Below are 22,343 nucleotides of genomic sequence, written 5' to 3'. Positions count from 1 at the left end.
GTGACATTAGACATATATCATATTAAAATTGTCTATGGTTTGGTATAGAATGAAAATATCTTAGTAAACCTATACATAGATTCATTGCACTCATTATGAATAAAACTCTGTTTTAAAATAATCCAATAACTTTTGTAAAAAATATTATTAAACATCCGCAGCGTGAATTTGCTTTCATCATAGCTATAATCTATATATTTTACTAATGGCAACTAACTTAACCGCTAAGTATGGCCTAAAAATCAATTTTGACAGATTGCTTCAAGTTCACAGTACTTAGTTACGATTTAAAAATTAAAAATAAAAGCTTAATTTAAATTTTATAAGTAGATAAAGATGTAACTATAAAAACTTGCAGAACAAAGAAAAACTTGTAGTCATTTGTTTTGTTAGCTTTAAAACATTATTTTTAGTTGTTTGGCCGGTCTGGCTTAATTTTCTTTTTATTAGCTATTATAATCGATGATGTAAGATCATTGAAGGTCTACTACAGTGCGATCATAGTTAATCATCGTTTTCGAGATTTCATAATGGAAAGTGACAATAAGGCTTCTGGAAACTACGATAAATATGAAAACGAAAGCAGTTCTCATTCGACACCAGGCGAACACAAGTCTTTTGCTGAATTTGCAAAAGATAAGCTGGATAGTGGTAATTTCACGTTTTATTTTTTTACTCTCTTAATTTAATTTAAAGGTCTTCTTCATTCATGTATTCTATGCAAAAATAAGTACACCTTTGCAACTGTGACGCATTTTTAGAGAAGTTATTGGTTTTAAACAAATTATGACATTTTATAAAGGAAATTTAACATACTTTTATTTTTTTTACTATTACTTTTTATAGTTCCAGTTCAAACAATATTTGTGACTCAATATATAATTATGCCAGTTCTTCTTACCCGCTCTACGCCCTTGACTTGCAAACTGGTAGTAAATGTAAATTTACAATTATTTTAATATCTTTTTGACGTTCATAAGCGTACTTGTTTACCTATATGACAAGATATTTTGAGTTATAATCCATAGAGAAATATTTTTTTTATACTTAAGAGCAGTGACCAATTTGAAAGACCAATTTACTCAGCTGGCAGAGAATTGCGGAGACGACTACCCATAGCTGGTCAAATAGGAGCACACCTTATGCACCCTCGCAGACTGTTACTACATTCTACTCCGACACAACAAACCGATGTGGTTCTCATCTTCCCTAAAGGTACAAATATTATAGGACTTGCTCATAATATATACTATTAATTGTAGTAACAATATTTCCATACAATTTTAAAGGTAATGTGCTTTTAGTATTGGGTATTAACTTATAACTGATGCTTTTGTGAAGCTCAACTACATAAAGATTCAGTGCAAATAGTAAATACCAACTTTGACTATTAATTAATAGTTAACTTCTAACTTGATGTAGCATTCTCTTGCTGACCATGATTGCTGAAAAGCATACAATATTTAGTATATGTTTATAATAATTTCACTTATTAATATTATATACAATATTCAATCAGGACAAAGTTCAGTTGTTTCATAGCAATTAACTGAATCATGGGAGTTACGCCCTGAGAGTAGTAACTGAAGATTCTTTCATAAAGATGATATTAAATTTTACATAAATAAATATGTTATTCAATTTTATGGCAAAATTTTAGCAAAATAATTAACACGTTACCATGTACGCATTTATGATGTCTCAATTTAACAAGGGTAAAACCATATAGATAAAAAAAAACATGTTACCTATGTTAAATACTAATATAGTATGAACTAAATTATTGGAATGTACCTTAGATATAGAATATCATGTACAGAGGACTAAGAAAGTTAAATTGGCGGACGTCCAGAATTCCGTCACTTTTTGGCGCAACCATTTTTATAAAAGTATAATGGATTGTGAATTGATTCAAAAGAGTATCTTTGGTAACAATATCCACATTGATACTCAGAAATCAGTCTGAGTATAATTTTTTTTTAATATTATAAAATAAACTGTTTGCTTCATATGGCAACCACAGGATCAATTTAAATATATTTTAAGCCCTGGATCTTTATTCGTGATGTGTACACCAAGTATATCAGATGCCGACAAATTGTTTAAAAGATATATACACAAATCAGAATCCCACATCGTTAGTGTTATTAGCATTGTAGGTATCATATTTAGCATACTTTATTGCACAGGTATCCCAGATAGCATGCTTCTATGGCTATTACAAAAATTACGTGGTAGTCGTCCAAGACTCCGTGTGTGCGTGCGACAACACGCCTCCTCACAATGCTCTGCCTTCTATATAACAGCTGACGACGATGTGTGAGTGTCCAGAAAATGTGTATTACAAATTATATATTTATTTATAGTGAATCAAGTGTTAGGATCACAGAAATATATTGCGTTGACCAAAAATTCAAAGAGAATCATATTACTTTTACAATGTTTTCAAGTATACTGTCCTTGCGACAGACATTAGAATTACTGGGTCTCTGTGGATCGAACCCGGGATTCAGGTTGTAAACTAATTACTATATTACACGCAATTGCGTGACTGTATAGCATAGAGTACTTAGACCTAAAGTAAATGTATAGCAGAAAAGACTGTATCAATTCTTAACAGGGCGACAACGCACTCGCGAGCCCTCTGGCATTGTGAGTCTCCGTGGGCGGCGGTAGTACTTAACATCAGATGAGCCTTCTGCCTGTTTGGGTGTTCTGTAAAAACAGAAAAAAAAAATTCAGTTTGCCAAATAATATGTAATGTTGTAGACTCTTGCAAACAGCTGAGGAGATCCACTTGCCAAAGCAACTTAAACCAGAGTTTGGAGGAGGGTATAAAGAGTTCACTGTTCGCGATATGCATTGTTTTCAAAAGGTATATTTTTATTATGTTTTTTTTGTACTTTGTATATACTTTATCTTATATACGTACTTTTCATTAGTATTATTATTTTATTAAGAAAAGCTTGCTAACGCTCGTCACACTAATAAATTGGTAAATAAGGAACAATAATGTAGAAGATTTAACGCGACAAGGCATTTATAGGCAAACATAAATAGAAAAAAGAATAAGAGAAAAAAAAACATCTATTCAAAAACAAAAACTATGGATATTTCTTTTCATCCAATATTATTACCTCAATTTATATAAACTATTTTGCTAACTGTTGACCGCTGTTAATGTTAATTTTTACGTGTGGTTTTTTATAGTAAGAAAATAATTAGATTGCCCATTTTTAACTTAAAATTATGGTTTTCGTTTATTTTACGCTTCGAATCCTATCGATGTCTCTATAAAAATAGCTATCTATGAATATAATATTATCTACAACTTAATAATAAAAATGACTAATGAAAAACAACTTATGGTAGCACTAGGCTATTTTAAATCCTATACCTAAATATAAATCGATATGAACACGAAACACTTGTTCCAATTCATGCAACCTATTCCACCAATATATTACTGGCATTATTCAAATGCCACTATCAGGGATATTGGTAACAACGGAATCGTTGAATTATTTATACAAGGCACGAAACCGTATCAAGTTTGAGCATTCTTATAAACCTACCTACTATTATTGGCGCGGTAAATTATGTATCTATGTATTTTATTTATATCTAAGACATTTTGGCTAAGGCAATGCAGGGAGAGTTAAGGCCCTATCCCAGCACGAATTGCTGTGTCAGTGTCTCGGGGTGGACTGCGGTGCGCAGTGGAGAGGCGCGTCGCGTTGGCCCGTAATAACAATTAGTTATGTAAAACATTAAATTAATGTAATTTTATCATTTTTTTTTCTGAAATGGATTACTTGGCTTGCGATAAAATGTATCGTGTAAATTTCAAAATTATGTTCTATATACATTTTCGTCATAAAATGAATTCAAAGTGTTAAAAATTGGCTATGTTTGGATTTTTTTTCTATCGAGCGAAGTTATTTAAATCGTGTATCGGTCTTTTAAAATGGATACATAAACTACTCAACTCCACCATATATTTTTTCCATTCGCCCTACTTCAAGAAACGATGACGAAAAATGGAAAGAAACAATGTACTTTTTTGGAGTTTGGCGATAGGATAGGTCCTTAACTCGTAAGTTTAAGATACATATTGTTTAGACTGTATAAGAATATCCTACAAGAAAAAAGCGTATCAATTTTTTAAAGGCCAGCAACGCACTCACGAACTATCTGGCATTGAGAGTGCCCATGGGCGGTATCACTCACATCAGGTGAGCCTGCCCGTTTGCCCCCTTTTCTATAAAAAAAAGATGCCTAATTTGTTATTGCACGTAAATATAGCAAATGATGATATTACATAGGGATCTTCAGCATCAGAACTCCTTAGTTCCCAAGAAAGAGGCGAGCTCGTTAAACACGTGCTAGAAGCAGCTAGAGCAGAGCCTGGAGATGAACACGCTTTAGAACCGGCGTTAACATTACGACCAGGACAAAGCATTGGTAGGTAAACATGCCGTTTTGTGATAACAAATTAAATTAATTAGTTTTAGATATTTGTGTTAATTAGCGAATTTCTCATATATAAACATAAAGTCATCCTAAAGCCCATTTGGACATATGGCCTCCAACTGTGGGGCAGCGCAAGTGATACCAACATAAATATACTCCAGCGACAACAGAACAAGATCCTAAGAGCAGTTGCAAAAGTACCACGGTACATAAACCAACAACGAAGTTCATGAACACCTTAAAATGAGAACTATTAAAGAGGAAATCCGGAGACTGGCAGCTAAATACAAAGAGCGGTTAAGCTGTCACCCGAATGAACTTGCTCGCCAACTCAACATTAGACAGTATGTGAGTCGACTAAAACGTCACCATATTCTAGAGCTAGAAGACCGGCAGTAGCTCTAGACAGAAGATGAGTAGATGCTTCCAATGGGAAGCCACTCCACATGACAGCACCACAGAAAAAAATCGCTCATAGCCTTGGGGCTGATTGCAAATAACCGCAGGAAAAAAAATTAGCGAAACACGGCGAACGATTTCTGTTTTGTGTTGATAAACACACAAGGGATCATCTACCGTAATGATGAGATTTATATAGACAATTATTGTACCTACTTATGTACTGTACATAGGACGTAATTGGGTGACATGTTTATAACAGAAAATCAAGGATATATTAGTTTTGTTTTCCTTTGTAATATTCCGTAATTACTAATGAATATTTACGAATGTGAATAAGAATGTTCCCGAATAAAGTTTCATAGTTAAGGGTCAACAAGGTCAACAATAACATTGTTAATAATTGCATTGTTAACATAAGGGTGATATTATTTTCTTAAATTCTGGGTCTATAACCAAAATACCTTCTGACATTGCTTCGAGTTTATTTTATTTTAATTAAAAATATATAATTTAGTAAATATGTAATTTTAGTTCCGGCATGCGTTAGCCGTGGTGTTATAGGGAGTATGTTTCCGCTTCACGAGCGAAATGAATTGGAGAGTTTAAGGAAGAAATGGGTCAAGACGTTCTTCTCGCCACAACCTTTAGGTAATTACGTTTATTTTTATGAAACTCGCATTTTTTACTTAACTAAAAATATAATGAAAAGTACAAGATCACTATTTACGTAAATTATATTGATTGACTCTTTAGTTTACGCGAATACTAAATAAAGTTTTAGTTAGTCGATACTCTTTCATACAAAAACCAATTTGAATTATTGTTTAAATAAGTAGTGCTGTGTTGGCCTAGTGGCTTCGGCGTGCGACTCTTATCCCTGAGGTCGTAGGTTCGATGCCCGGCTAAGCTTTCGACTATCTTCCTATATGCGCATTTAACATTCGCTGGAACGGTGAAGGAAAACATCGTGAGGAAACCGGCTTGCCTTAGACCCCAAAAAGGTGACGGCGTGTGTCAGTCACAGGAGTCTGATCACCTACTTGCCATACACCTATTAGATTGACAAATGATCATGAAACAGATAGAGAAATCTGGGCCCCTGACCTAAAAACCTTTTAGTCGCCTAATTGTAAGCAAGGACGTGAAAATGTTTCATAATTTTATGTTCAATCCAAATATCCATCTACCACTTTAATCTTTACTGATAACGTGCAAAACTATATCATATTATGAAAATGTAGAAGGGCCTGTAAATTTAGACTTACGTAATTGACTTTTAGATGAGATAAGCGAATACTTTGGGGTGAAGATAGCTATGTATTTCGCATGGCTGGGGCATTATACACGCTCGCTCACTGTACCCGCCGTCGTCGGCTTCGTGTTTTGGGTAAGATACCTTAAACCATTCTAATTTATAAAAACTTAATACAAACCTGGTATATAAGATGGAAAATTTTAATGTATGCCTAAAAAAAGTACTATCTACATGTACCTATTAGCCTAAATATTAATGTGTTTCTTAATAAGTCTTTATAATATTGTCTTTTATTAACATAACTTTTACACATTTAAAGAAAACACTTTTTTACCGGATTGAAGTTATGTATTATAAACTTATAATTATTTTACATAATTTAAAATAATGTAATGTAATGTAGAATAAATATATAAAGCTCTAATTATGTTATGTATTATTATAAGTTTATAATAATACATAACTTCAATCCGGTAAAAAAGTGTTTTCTTTAAAGTCTTTATAATTCCTCGATAATTTTTGGTGTAAGGGTTTCACGTGTGTTACAAAATATATTTGCTTAGAGCTCCGATAACTGCGGTAAGTAGTAACCTACCGTAGCAACTAATAGGTTAGCCTTCTGATTTAAATATTTTTTTAGTGTAGGTTTTATTTCTAGGTTTGGCTGGGTACAGCGAGTGACCACTGGAAAGATATCGCTCACGTTTTGTTTTCCTTGTTCAACGTATTATGGGCGTGTGTTTATTTGGAGACGTGGAAAAGGTAATTTTTGAAGTTATACTTCTTTAGGCGCGTTATGAAAACTTGATGAGAGTGTAATTTCTCGATGCGCGCGCACCGTGACACAAAATTAACAGAATGAAGTTGCCCACGGAAGATGCTACGGCATTGGACATAATTTAAAAACAACATTCGAATAATAATAGAATTTATGTTACACTTAATGTAAGAGAATAATAATAAATATTTATTTATTTAATTTTTCAAATGTAAACTGAACTTGATTGGCTATTATGACTCCTTTTCCAGTCTTTGATTATTTAATTGTAATTAATTATTTTTAACTAAACTTAAACTATTTTTAATAATGCCAAATAAGTATAACTTCTTACGCGCGTACATAAGTACACGCACCCTTTTTTGTTTGTATTATATGTTTGACTTTAATTGTTTGGATTTTCTAAGCAAATTTGAGGTTATCTACTGTTTTACTTTTTTCTTTTACTTTTATTTGTGGAATTTATCCTAGACTGTTCTATAATTCATATTACTAGTAATATTAATGCATAATAGATTATTATTAGAGTTTGTGAATATTGCGTATACGCAAACAATGACAGTGCAATAAAATAGAAATGTGTGGAATTTTAGGTATTCCAACGTGTTGGCGTATAAATGGGGCACGTTGGATCAGAGAGATGACTTGCTCCTGGAACCAAGACCTCTGTTTCAGGTAACCTATTTAATACTATATTTTTATTAATTTAAGATTGTATTTTCATTGAAAATACAAAGAAGAAATCCATAGAATTATTCCGAAACTATCTGAAAGGCAGAACTGCCTCCTTTAGAAATCTTTTCTCACAATTCACACAAATGTTCTACACAAAAACTTCAAAAGGCTAAAAAAAAGATTAAACTGCGAAAGCTGCCCTAACATTTATGTCAACCTTCGAGAACTATACCATCACGAAGAAAAGTCATATAGAAAGTAGATTCAAGAAATGGCTATTAAATATTTTATCTTATTATGTCGTAAATAAATGATCTTGAAAAATTATTTCAGAGGTTATTGTAATTTTTTAGGGTGAGATGAGTATAAGCCCGGTAACGGGTCGCCCCGAGCCGCAGTACGCGGCTTGGCGACGTCGCGTTTGGCGTCATTGCGTCTCTTTCCCCGTCATGCTCTTGTGTCTAGGTGTTGCTGGAGTCGCTACTTTCGCATTATTATTAGCTCAGGTATAACATTTTAAAAATGAGGAAAAAATTGCTATGTTTGGAAAAACACCTTTTTAACGGATTTAAATTTGTGTTTTATTATACATTTACAATTATTTTACATAATTTTAAATTTAACCGACGTTTCGCGTGCTTTACAGCGTGCGTGGTCACGGTGACTGAAGACAAAAGGTGTTGAATGTCAAAAAGTATCACAGCTGTAGAAAAAAAAGGGCAAAACTTGCCGCAGTCTGACAGTTTTCGAAATACGGAGGGAATAAAAAAATTATTGGATTTGCGTTCCCTAATTGTCATTATTTCTTATAAAATCTGATAAAAGCCATGAGGCTGATTGCAGATGGATTTAAAAGGGAATTAAAAAAAAAAGCTGTAGAAAAAGTTGCATTACCTATATTTATTTCCCCGGAGTTGGTATCGACCGTTAAAAAAGTGTTTTTCTATGTCTAAAAGTTATGTCAATAAAAGACAATACTAATTGCTATGTTCTTTGGTTAAAGTGAAAATGGCTTGAGACATGGTCAATCTTCTCTAGGCGTCACTCACTAACGCCAAACGAATTTGTATGAAAACGGTCACGTGACAAAGCGTGAACTAATGTCATTCCTTTACAAATTCGCCACATATTATAGGGCTATGTATCAAATGAAATATAGTGACCTATAGAAGTTGTTCAACCCTAAGGATTCAAAAATTATATTTTGGGATGACAGACAAATGTGGTTAATCGTAGGTAGGAATTACTTACGAATATATTAAAACTATTTAATTTTTAAACAGTTCCTAAAAGTATTCGTAAAAGACCCTTCACGTGGAAAATAGAAATATCGTTCTTCGGATGTCTGGAGGAGTAACCAGACAGCTATCGTACCTAAAATAATCTTAATATTATATAAATTACGTGTCACGTTGTTTGTCCGCGATGGACTCCTAAACTACCGAACCGATATCAATCACCGCACACCGTGTGCAGTTTGATCTAACTTGAAAGATAGGATAGCTTACATCTCAATTTATACCCACAATACTATTTTATTGCAAAACATTTGTTTATTATTTAACAGTCACAATTCTAACAGTTGGCGTTGTGTTGAAAGTACCAACGTTTCACATTAGCTACGATTTAATGGCATTATCACCAATAAAGCATGGTGGTCCCCATGACTGGTGTTCTCCTACCGTTTCCCTTGAATAGTTTACTACTATGTAATATAACAAAAACCTTAGCCACAGCAACGCTGGACCGGTCTGCTAGTTGTATATTATGGATCAAAATTATCATATTAATGTCCAGTTTTATATACCTCTTTACTAAAAAAAAATCGTAAAGTACCGTACGATAGTAGTTTACGTCATCCCTGGTCCGGGCAAGTCTTGAAATTTGTATTGATTTTGAACTCTAGGATTGGTGGGAACACAGAATAGGCTACTTAAATTGGATACCACGTGCCGCTTTGGCTATTATTATAGCTGTGGAAGAGGAGGCATACTCAAGGATAGCCAGATGGCTCAACGACAAAGGTACATTATATATTTATATATTTGTTTTTAATTTGCTAGATTTTTTATTACTAACTAGAGTGTGAATAGGTATAAAAAGTTATTTTCTACTAAAAACTAGTCTGGTTAAATATAGAACTATCGTAGTATTTAATTAATATTGCCATAAATATGTTTTAGAAATATAAATAGTTTAAAGTTAACTGTAGTTTAGAACTATCTCGTTAGGTTTTTGGCGAACTTTTTTGCGATGTTGAATAAACCTAGCATGATTTAAATCCTGCCAAATCTATAATTAGATATAGAAAACCATAGACTAAATCTATTTTTTAATCTATGGTAGTAAATTTTGTTTTCTCTTTACCGCTAACCAAAATGGGAATGGACAACGTACATGGTAACATCGATATTTAAATAGAAAATTATCGGCTTGAGACAAAGTATGAGAACCATCTGATTGTGAAAATTGCATTGGTTTGTATTGAACTGCAAATGGCTTTTAATTTTGGGGTTGCCATCTAGAAATAGCAATATATATATATTTTCATCACCATTTTCATTGCTGTTCAATATTAAGCGAACATGACTCATAATTGTTTCTTCAAAACATTCGTTAAAACATTTTTTTTAATTTGCATGGCAACCCAAAACATCTTTATACCTTCTACAACTGTTAATGTATTTTCTATTAACATGGCACGGCATTCTGAGCATATGCATGGTACTTAATTTTAACACTCAATTAATAGCTTCATTAATTAGCGATAAAATAAATCTTTTCTTTTTATAACTATTACAAATACATCCTTAATTTTAAGGATTTACATTAACAACACAACACGAGATTTATTAGTATTTTTCTAGTCAGTATTACCACTTCACATTTTATCAATGACGCCTCCTTATCGAGTAGAACTACTCCAAGTAGAATCCAATACTAAATATTGTAATCAAATAATTAAATATCAAAGGTACATTTCTATATATTTGATAGGATATAATATGTACGTAAGTTTTTAATATTCTCTCAACTTATAGAGGACTTCCAATATAAAAAAACATCGCATTCGTCGATCTTACTCAAGATTAAATCCAATACCAGATCTATCAAAATGTTTTAGTAGGGTGTTAGAATATGGACTTTATGTTCATTACTACCAATTGTCTTGTCTTTGAAAAGAGATAATTCTGTATACAATTTTAAACTAACTGCTTAATTATGTTTTTGTTTGTTCAGTTTCAGTTCGTAAACTCCTTTATGAGTTTGTTCTACATCGCATTCTATCTTCAGGATATGGATAAGTTGAAAGAGGTAAGAGTTCGTAAGAACGTCATAATAAAGTCCATATCCATTTAAAATAATCTTACAATTAAAAAAAAGTCTTACAATTTAATGCGTTTTAAATAATAAAAATGTATTTTTGTAGCAACTAGCAGTTCTCCTTATAACGAGACAGATAATTGGTAATCTGAAGGAATCTGCGCTGCCGTATCTTATTGAGAATTTGAGATTGGCAAAAATCTGTTTTGACGTGTTTGGAGCTTTGAGTCCTACTAAAGGTAAGTAACATGTTGTCGTAAAGGAAACATGTTTAATATATTTTATTCCAAATATCTGCTGCTATTGGCCATATCTGTGTGCGTTCTTGTCCCGGCTTTATACAACTGGGCTTTTTTGTTTATTTTGGAAATAAATATGGCCCGTTACTCGTGCATAATGTAAAGTTCTATGAGTTTATCTATTACAAAAATCCTTATAATGTTAGTATAGATTATATCTAAATTCATATGGTTATGTCGGTTTCCTTAACGCGCTTTGTACAGTTTTATCCCCAATAGGAGTAAAAATAATAACCACAGACAAAAGAATACTAGGTGAAAGTGAAATACATACAAAGGTCTTATTCATAAAAAAACATTTTACTAGGCACTTTTTTTTTTCATTTTAATTTGGTTTTGTGTATATAAGCTAAGATTCTCGTTTAGGTCAAGAGTCATAATTTAGTGCTTATACAAGTAAAATATTTCAGTTCAAACGTCAGAACAGCTAGCTGAACTATTTGAAAAGGAAAAAATCTCATCAAGTGGCGAACCACCGGAGTTGTTATTGAACGGCACAGACAAAGACAGACGTGATTCAGAACCTGTCGTGGGTCAAAAGGTCATACATCAGGCTGAGCTGGAGTCGCAATTGTTTAAGGTAAATGCTATTTTTAACAGAAATATTACATTTACTGAATTATAAAGAATAAAGCTAGTGTAACTCGTGCCCTTTAGTCATTAAATAAACAATCTATGAACAAAAACACTTTTCTCACTCTCTCGTCAAAATAATAATAATATTGTCGTTAATTTCCAATTTTTACAAATATTGAATATACATTGTTTTCTTGTTACCCGAAATCCTAACTTCCATTTGTACCATTAATCGAAACCCAATCACGGGTAAAAGCTTTTTGAAATATCTCTATTTATAGGAATACTCGTCAAATTAATTGACATGACAAAATATTGAGACACCATATTTGATACTACTATAATGAAATTTTAACTTGAGATACGAATTGGACCTTTAGTATTAAAGAATAAACGTTTAATTTCAGTACGAAGGCACATTCGCTGAATACCTGGAGATGTTGACTCAGCTAGGTCACGTGGTATTGTTCTCCACTGCATTTCCTCTAGCGGCGTTATGTGCTCTACTGAATAACGCATGTGAGATACGAGCGGATGCCTTCAAGCTGTGTCATGTAGCCCAGCGACCCTTTGGAGAGAGGGTTAATAGTATTGGGAGCTGGCAGGTAATACATTTGGTTTTTTTTATAAAATAGTCTGTAAGCAAAAAATATGGGGGCCTCATAGCCTAGCGGTCTTATTAAGTGGCAGCTAGGTGAGGGGTACCGGGTTCGATTCCCGGTTCGAGGGCAACTTTTAATTTAATTTAAATTTGTTCTCGGCCTTTGGGAGAGTTGTGCGGTACCAGGCGAGTGCCTAAACCGTACATGGATGACATGATCGAATTTCTGAGGCAAAAAGCACGAATGATAAAAATCTCTATACTTGACACTGGCTAATGCAAAAACCGTGCCAGAGCCATTAAAAAAAAAAATTAAAATGTTTTTAAGCAAACTGTCAATGTGACAGCAGCAAACACGTTTCTGCATTACTTGTTTTTCTAACCTGCCAGTAGGGTTCTCTACGGTTTCTCTGCACAATAAATATCTAAATAGGATATTTGAATTGTACGCACTGAACTAACAATTTTCACACAATACTTTGTTTCACAAGACGAAGATTATTTGTTTATAGTACTTATCAATTACCTGCTTTATCTCATTACGTTACAGTATAGCATCGAATGCAGAATTATTTTGGCGGTGAATTATCAACTAAACAGCTAAAACAAATATATAATATATGTTAGATTTGTTACTACTAAGACTGTTTATTTCATTTATTAACGAGAGTTGAATTAACTTATCATTTTAGCTACTAAAAAGGTTAAGGTTTTCTAAGTTTTAACTTTTTTTTAACGAGTATAATCTTTCGATTAGTAATAAATTAATTTAGAAAAGGAAAATAAAGAGATTTATAAAATGACTACGACTTCATACATATCGTAATTTCAGCACGCAATGGAAGCGATGGTAGCAGTATCTGTATTAGTCAACTGCGCGTTGATTGGTCTATCTGGGCCCGTACATCGATTGTTGCCTGACGCGACTCCTGCTCAGACTGTTCTACTCATTGTGGCTTTAGAGGTAAGAAAATGACAATTTATTGTTGTTGCGTAACCTGTATAAATATAATTTTGCGTCTGTTTTTGTAACCTCGGAACAATTCACCACGGTTTTTTTTAAATAAGAAATTTTACGATTATATAGGATTAAGATATGTTTATTTTTTATTAAGACGATCAGAAACTTACAAACAAAGATAAAATTAATATAAAAAAAGATTTAGTCGTGCTCAGTGATCGCCTCACTCGCTACTTCTCGCTCGTACGCTCGCTGGGGACACGACTCAAGCATTGTGACCGCAGCACTGTACGGCAACACAATTATCTGCGACCGTAAGATACAGAAGACTAAAATGTGCTTTATGGTGATAGAAAATTATTTATCTTTAGTTATAATCATAAATAATAGAAAAATATTAAATAAATACACATTCACCCATTGGCATAAAAACTCTTAAATTCATTTATGCTATTGATAATTTTTCTTTATCAGCCTTCGGTACTTGGCACACTTTGATTTCTAAAATATGCCCTTTTTCCGATGATGTTATTTCAAAATATTATGCTTGACTCTGCCCGTAGTATTGATTTACTTTAGTTAAATAAAAAATGTTATAGCACGTGGTATTGGTGACGGTACTGGCTCTACGCGTGGCGATTCCTGAGATCCCGGCATGGCTTGCTACTGAAATGGCGAAGGTGGAGTTTCAAAGACGGGAGGCTATCAATTCTGCGCACGCGCCGCTATTGGTAACAGCAAAAGATTTAATTTTAAAATTACGGTATTGTAAAAATTAGTTACGAGTAAGAATGGAGGAGTACATTAAAGGGCCGGCAACGAATTTGCGACCCCTCTAGCAATGTGGAGTGTCTATGGGTGGTGGTATCACTTAACATCAGATGACCCCCTTGCTATATAATAAAAAACCTATTTCATTGATAATTTTTAAATTCTAGTAAACACGTACTGTCAGACTTGTTCAAACATGAACAATTTAGAGCTAAATTTTGTTAGTTATTTAACAATTTATATTTCTAGTCGGAATTTCCTAGTCAAGACGACATACGTCCCTCTCGTACTCCACGAACATTGACACCAACAACTCCGAAGCTCGAAAAACCAGTGGAAAAAAAGAAAATTAATATTGGGAAAATTTCTGAAATTCCACCATTTAGGTGAGTATTGCCACTAACTATTTTTCTTTAACTATTCCGAAGTAACCTAATCTACTTTTAAATGTTCTGATGTTAATAATTGTTAAGTGATAAGGACAAAAGATTCAGATTTAGTAGTATGTTTAAAAAGTTCTAAAGCTTATTAGAGAAATGTTAATTGATTTCTTGAAGAAAGTTAAACATACTGCTTGTATGTAAATTGTCTATTAATAAATATCGAAATTGAGATAAATTCCAGTTTTTTTTTTAAATATAGGGAGTTCTGAAAGTAACTGGAATGATATCAATTATATGAAATAGAATCATTTCATATGCATGAAAGAGTTCTTGGAGCCACTGCTCCTATGTATTTTAGTGTGGTGCTCAAGTTCCTAGTTAACTAGTAAAAAATATTATCTGTGGCACCCAGTATTCTTTTTCTCATATAGATAGTAGATTAAAAATGCTATAGTGTTTATTAGACGGGGTACTAATAACTTTTTGCAACAAAACTATTGCGCAATTTTAAGTTATTATAAGATTTTAATGTATAATTTATGGCTCTGTGCAAATCAAATAAATAACACGTCTGGGCAATCAATATCTTTTGTTAATCTTGGCTTCTAAGACTCTTACATTACACTTAAAATTTAAAACAAATATTGCAATACTACCAAATAAAAATGAAATTGAAAAACTATTTTTATATGCATTTGTCGCGTTCCTAAACAAGACCGCTATGACGGTTACAATTATACAAACAACAGCGGTTTTCTAATGTAACACATTATGATTTTAATGTATTATTCTGTAATACAAATAAAAAAAAATAATCAAATCAAATTGGCCCCAATACCTCGTACATTAGTTAAATTTAACACAAGAAAGCCATTAATTATTCAGAATACGGAATCTGCAATTTATTTGATTGTTGCAAAATGTTGCCAGTACAAAATGGCAATATAGATTATAAATTAGTTTCATTCTGTTTGTTTTCAGTTAATTTGACACATTACAGCGATGGGTGTGTAGTTAACGAGTTATATATTCCATGATATTATCTGTACCATATATGCTTTTTGTACGTTGTGTATTTTGTTTTTTATTATTTATTTGCAAATAAATTTTGATATCTCTATTGTAGTTTTTATTAATCCTTCAAACGATACGTCTATAAAGGTAATTTCATTTTATTATGTAATCTATACATGCACTCATGTCATTTATATCCTAAAGGCTAGCGTACATACTAAAAATCTTGCTTCAAATTTCTATTACATTTATAAAAGTTTTACTGTTGATCTTTTGATATTCTAACATTTTGGTATAAAATGTAAATAGTAATCGAATTTTATATTTCTCTCCCCTCTTGTTCCTAGCTTTCTAGACCATTCTCTAAACTCGCTATACTTCTTTCGCAAGGGTTGGTTTTGAAGTTTCGTAAACGTACTTTTTAACCCTGCTTGGGCATTCGCACATTTAAAACTTTTGAAGCCTCACAGTCTTCCGATTGCTTGAGAATTATCAGTAATTATATTTTCTAAAAACTCGGCTAAAGGGTTGAAATTTCCAGGCCTAAAGCAGCTTCTATAGATCCAGCAGTGACTACCGGTTCGCTGCAAATGTTGCAAGATGTGAGTCCTACTAAGCCTATATTACGGAAGGTAAGAATAATTTAAAATCTCTAAATATATATATTAATTATGTCTTTCAATTTGCCCTTCCCCTTTCTCTAATTAATTTTAATATGTGCTATAAATACAATACCATAGGAGAATAAGATGGTTTCATAAATACATATTAACACAATCCAAAGTAATGTCGAAATTTGTTTCGTAAAATACGTTAACACGTAATAAATCGTTTACTATTTTTTTTATAGGAAGCCAATCCAGGTGCACCGTTGTCACTTCTCGGCGTGCGAGGGTTAAGAGATGAACCACTACACCGGTCTGCGCATTGTATTCCACACCCTACTCACCACAGGCCTCTTGTCAACCCTACGCTGCAGGTATTCTCTTGCTTCCCACAACTTGGTGTAAAGCATTTGAAACGTCGAGTTAAGTAATTAAAACATCGGTCGGTAGTTAACCTTGAGTAAATTTATATTAAAACTAGTGGATCCGACGGACGTTGTCCTGCATGATATTTCAAGCAATTAGTAAAGCAAAGTATGAAAGTACCGACTGCAGCGCCATTTGGCGGGCTGATTTGTGAATCTAAGCCATTCCCAGATCCCCTTGAACACACACAAAAAATTTCATCAAAATCGGTCCAGTCGTTTGAGAGAAGTTCAGTGACATACACTCACAGAAGAAGTATATATATAAAGATGTGCAGTGAAATGCAAAAAGGTGTCCCAAAACTAAAATTCTCTACTCACTGTAGTCAATGTCTGTTTGTGCGAAAATCTTTGTTTGGTGGAATCTAAATAAAATTTACGAAAACAGCATTTGAAGAAGATATCAGCTACATTTTTTTTTACAAAATATATATGTATATATTTTTAATTTGTTACCACCGAATATTAACAGAAATACAACACAAATAAAGAAAACAAGATAAAATAATAAAAAGAAACAACAACAATCACTACATAGTATAAAACAAAGTCGCTTTCTCTGTCCCTACTCCCTATTTCCCTTTGTATGCTTAAATCTTTGAAACTACACAACGGATTTTGATGTGGTTTTTTTTAATAGATAGAGTGATTCAAGAGGAAGGTTTATATGTATAATAACATCCATTAAATAGTAGAGAAGTACTATTATTTTTGAGGTTTCTAATGTGATGTCGTAAATAATTACATTTTTTCCGCTTACATTGCAAACACAGGCTGAACCCTACGAGTTTTATCAAAATAATGTACTAAGTATTGTACACATTGAAAAGGTCTACAGAAAAGTCCGTGATGGTATATGTCTATCTCTTATGGATAACCCACAATAACTTTTTTTTGTCATTTACTTTTTACGACAAATAATGGCTAATTTTCGAAGCGATTTTAACCAATACAGCATTAATCCTTAACCAATTAAATACCTTGAATACATTGTTCATTTAATATAGATCTGTATGGTTACACCGTATGATTTAAGTGAATATTTTCGAAGATATTACAGATTTAAAAATTGCGGGACGTAGCGTTTGCGGCGGTACCGGCCGGCCGCACAGTTTTTCTGTAGTGTATTTAGTATCAGCATTGCACCCGTGCGAAGCCGGGGCGGGTCGCTAGTGAATAATAAATAGAACACACACCAATCTATAATAATTTATTGTCAGACAATAAGCTCGCCAAATGTCTCATAAAGGCGCCCACTTTGTTGCCATTTGAATCGGCTGGCTATTAAATAGTTGCGCTCTCTCAAACGTCAGCGTAATTCGTGGGATTTTTTGGTTTTAGTTCTTTTTGGTATCTATAATTAGACACATGGTATTTAAACAATTTTTGGATGTTAAGTAGACCGTCACAAAATATTCTTTTTTTTGTTCTATCTAATTATAATAGTGTTTAAATAGTAAGGGCTTTCCTTGATATTTTAGGAATTATCGGGAAGTGTTAGCGCTGGAGGATCAGAGCCGGATTTGAATGCTGTTCCGTCTCCTACTTCTCTAGACACCAGCGCTACTTCCAGTGAAGACGACAAGCCTAAAGACAAGGACAAGAGCAGTAAGTATTTGTTTCAACTTCCAAAATATACCTGATTATAAGAGTACAAATATCTGCATCTGTTTCAACGCACGCACAGAACTTTCTACGTACCTCCTCCCAGAACTAATATTCTGCGGGCCTCTTTACGGTCTGTGTTCTTTACTCGATATGTCATTCCACACCCCTCTTTTGTTTCATTTAAAAAACAATTATTGTTATACTTCATCAGCTTTGTATATATTTTCATTGTTATAATTATTTGTATTTTTGTCGTCTTTTTATGTGTAATTTCCTAAATATTGTATAGTCTACTTGGCTTTCCCGTCTACAGTCTCTGTTCTTGTTCTTTTTTCTGTTTCTATTAAACCGATGATCTTTTTTATATGTATCAGGGGGCATTTTATATGTATCACGTGATGTTATGTGATACCGCCGCCCATAAACACTCACGTTGCCGGCCTTTTAAGAATTAGTACGCTCTTTTCTAGAAGGAACCTAAGTCTAATTGGTTCGGAAATATTTCTGTGGGCAGCTGGTTCCACATAGTGGAAGTACGCGGCAAAAAAGCCTTTAAAAACGCTCCATTGTGGAACTATGGACGTCAGACGTTGTATCAGGAAATAAACAATAAGCTCTCTGTGGTAACAGTAAAGTTTAATAGTTGAGACCTAGGACAATCTTACGTTATATTATTAAATGATATTTTGTTTGATGTCATCTAAAATTAAATAATCGCAGGTCGTTCCCGCGCACGTGCGGCTTTAGTGAAACGCGTCCGATCAGTGGCCGTATTTTCTCTGGGACTGCGTAAAGCACGTGAAGCTGCGCAGGCGCACGACAAACACTCGCCACACACACCAGAGCGACCGCTGACTACGCCGGTAAACTATTATCTGAATATTTGTAGTCTTCCGAATTTTATTAAAAATAAGATCAAAATTACAAGTAAAATCATCATCAACAATCATTTGCTGTGCAAAATCAATTTGGATGGGTTACCTACAAGCGAAAGAAATACAGAATTCATTTAAACTCTTTGTATGGGCTTTTGCTATTTGGTAATAATATAAATCATATGTTTTTTTTTTTTAGGGTCATCCGGCGCCAATATTAGGTGGCGAATTATCCCTAATCCCCATAGAACAGCTGATCCAGGTGGATGATGTCAAACCAAGGCCGTCAACGTAATCTTCCGTAGTTTATGGAAACTCGTATTAAGTTATTAGGATTACAGTTTTGTATGGTTATTGCTTCGTGTTATGGTCGAATACTTGTTTGATGTAAACTTAAACCTAAAAAACCCCTAATATTTGTAGATATTTATTGTTTTTTTTTTTAATTATAATTTTCTATACTTTTTCTTTGGTTTTCTTATTTGGTGATTACGTCAACAGTAATTATTTACTTTTCGACACATATTACCCACACATTGTCGCATTCCTACATAAATTATGTAACTTTATGTACTATAATTTTGCTCATTTTTGCTGACAAGATGAAGGGGCGGGGGGGTGAATTGCAGTAAATGACAACATAAATATTTGACCATAACTTGTTTATTTTACCCCGTAATTTAACATTTTATATGTAGATTATGAGTAACTTAGGTGTCCCGGATAAGTAATTTATATTAATTTTTAATACCTTGTGTAATTGTTAATATATTGTTATTGACAATTGTTAAATCCATTTAGTAACTAGTAATCTCGATAAAGTATTATTTAATCATGATTATGAAAAGGTGTGAATGTGCTACTAACGCGACTTTAGTAAAAAAGTTAATCAAAAAGTAATTTTTTTTTCGGAATTTAATTATTAAGTCAATTATTTTTGCTCATTAAAATGTTTGAAAAGGCCATAGATAATGCTAAATCTGGTTCTAAATTTGAAATTGGTCATAGATTAAAAACTTATCAAGTACAAAAGGTCAGAATGAATTATTAGTACCAACGAGATATTTGTGATATTGCTGTGAATGTGTGTTGTTAAACGGCTTTTTTAGCATTTTTAACATTTTGAAAGTTTTTCAATGTTGTTCATAATATGTTTGTTAATTCAGAGATAAGCTTTGGGCAGATCTGACATGTGTCATTTTACCTTTATCAATCACTTTATATATTTATCTTTTTTCTTTCCTATATATAACTTCTTAGGAACTATGGAGAGTAGGATAATCTTCGTTTGTCAGATCTGACTCGTCAACTTATAAGCAATCTTCTGACAATAATGGCTGTTATTTCAAATATTTATATCTTCCTTCTGTACTTCAACTTAATTTTTTTTGTGTGTCCGTGTTATATCTTCTTTATAAGGACTTACAAAGATACGATGAATATTCTCTTAGAAGTGACTTAGCTCCTTTAAGGCATTTATTAACATTCAAATTTTTTGTCAATTATGTGTCTACTGCATAAACTATAATCTTTCCCTTTTTACAGTACAAGAATTTTATAGAACTTAGTAATAAGTGTTAGTAAATGGTAAGATAATTATTACAAATATTTTTAATTCAATTGAAGTTCGTTCTAGTATATTTTTAGATTATACTTATTTTACTACAGCAACATAATAAAACAAACATTTTTATTACTTTGCAATTTATTTGTCTTTCTTCGAATATTGTACGGAAATAGCTTTTCACTATCATTAAGGCATAGTAAAGTAAGTTAGGAGTTGCTTAGCTTAGTTGGAGCTTAAATTGCCTGTCATGGGATAAAATTATTTGCTTCGCCAAATTTTTATATTATGTAGTATCGTAATTAAATATTTGGGAGTATTGTTTATTAGCTATTTATTTACGAATTTAAAGTGGCAGCTAATATTTTAATTTTACATAAGTTCGGAATTTCTCTAGGGCCTGAGACGAAATCATGAGGCGTGACCCACGAACGAATTTGTATGAAAATGGTCGACAAAGCGTGAGCTAGTGCCCGAAGTGGGTTATGAGTGTCGAATTGTGATTTTGTCCATGGTCACTAAATACAGAGGTAATATCCCAAGTAACAGACAATTGCAATCTACGCTTACAATAAACTCACATTTATTGTTATTTGCTAATACTGTTTAAAAATAGTAAATTTATATTACCTCACATACAGGTTAGTCTCGTCCCGTTGATGTATTATTATTGTTATATTTAGCGACACAAATCGTGAATTTGTTAGTGATATATAGAAATGCTTTATTCTAAAATAGTGTTGCGCGCCGTAGCTAAACAAAGTATTTGTTATTGTAATTATTTTTATACGGACTATTGATAAATGTTGCAATTTTAGTGTAATAAATAAATTACGTTTGCAATTTACAAATTTTTGTTTTATTCTCGTTACCATTTTCAATTATCTTTATATTTGTCTTATATAAAGATAATTAATATATCTTATTATTTATCTTTGTTAAGGAAAGTGCAGCTAGGATTATGAAATGAAAACTCTTTTACAGAAAATTACCTCTAATCCAATTTATATTAGCCAAAAACAATAATCTATATGGGAAATAAACATTAGACTATCTTATTCCAAATTTAATAAACTCCCTACCAGCTGCACTGCTTACTAATATAACAAGAAACAATATTAAAGTAAAATTAAAAAAATATTACATAAATCAAACAATTATAAATTATGCATAACAAAAGATTATGCAAATCAGACATCATTTTCATTAAATTCTTATTAGAATATAGGAAAACACCCTGTATTCCAATGAGAATTCTCAGCAAGAACAGGTTTCTTGCATCGTCTATGTATGGAGCGTCAATGTTTCAATTGCTTTGTGACGTTTTACGTGCAATTTATTGGTTTAATGGTTATAATGTTATGATGTGTATGTCAATGGCCTTAGTAGGTAGGTATATAAGTTAATTATTTATATCTGTTCGACGTCCTGGAGGACAGAAAAGCTGTGTCCAGTTGTGTTTCCACCACATCCACTTCTTTTCTATTTCAGATTATGTATACAATAAATAAATTTAAACCTTATGGAATGGATTAATGAACATAGGACTCCGATCCACAGAGACACAAAAAGACGAAGGTTTTGAGATGTGGTGTTGCCGTCGCATGCAAAAGGCGACGAATGAAAGAGTTTTTCAACTAAACTAAACTAAAAAACTAACAACGAACGACACGACAGTTTTGAGTTTATGCAGACTGTTAAAATACGGAAAGTAGCATATCACGCACACGTTTTGTTTACAAACGAGTTGTTAC

General features: G+C 32.7%; 1 protein-coding gene across 4 annotated transcripts; it reads left to right on the top strand.

The window, feature by feature from the left end:
* Window positions 1-248: 248 nt before the first annotated feature.
* LOC125053119 (anoctamin-8) lies at window positions 249-21,440 on the top strand. 4 transcript variants are annotated; one of them, XM_047654341.1, is made up of 24 exons: window positions 249-651; window positions 1,053-1,215; window positions 2,190-2,319; window positions 2,770-2,875; window positions 4,326-4,464; window positions 5,407-5,523; window positions 6,156-6,262; window positions 6,789-6,892; window positions 7,502-7,583; window positions 7,937-8,089; window positions 9,490-9,607; window positions 10,005-10,060; window positions 10,824-10,898; window positions 11,014-11,146; window positions 11,617-11,786; window positions 12,190-12,387; window positions 13,216-13,347; window positions 13,944-14,075; window positions 14,365-14,501; window positions 16,039-16,144; window positions 16,363-16,491; window positions 18,024-18,150; window positions 18,871-19,013; window positions 19,225-21,440. In XM_047654341.1, exons 1-24 carry the CDS (start codon window positions 571-573, stop codon window positions 19,318-19,320), a joined length of 2,934 nt encoding a protein of 977 aa, XP_047510297.1. In that variant the 5' UTR covers window positions 249-570; the 3' UTR covers window positions 19,321-21,440. The 4 variants fall into 4 exon arrangements, with proteins under 4 accessions (XP_047510297.1, XP_047510298.1, XP_047510296.1 ...); XM_047654342.1 differs by having other exon boundaries at window positions 250-651; window positions 1,087-1,215; window positions 16,054-16,144; XM_047654340.1 differs by having other exon boundaries at window positions 250-651; window positions 1,087-1,215.
* Window positions 21,441-22,343: the final 903 nt, after the last annotated feature.

This window comes from Pieris napi, chromosome 10 (genome assembly GCF_905475465.1).
Source record: "Pieris napi chromosome 10, ilPieNapi1.2, whole genome shotgun sequence".
Classification (NCBI taxonomy): domain Eukaryota; kingdom Metazoa; phylum Arthropoda; class Insecta; order Lepidoptera; family Pieridae; genus Pieris; species Pieris napi.
Note: the sequence above shows the minus strand (reverse complement) of the source record. Positions and strands in the feature narration are given on the sequence as shown.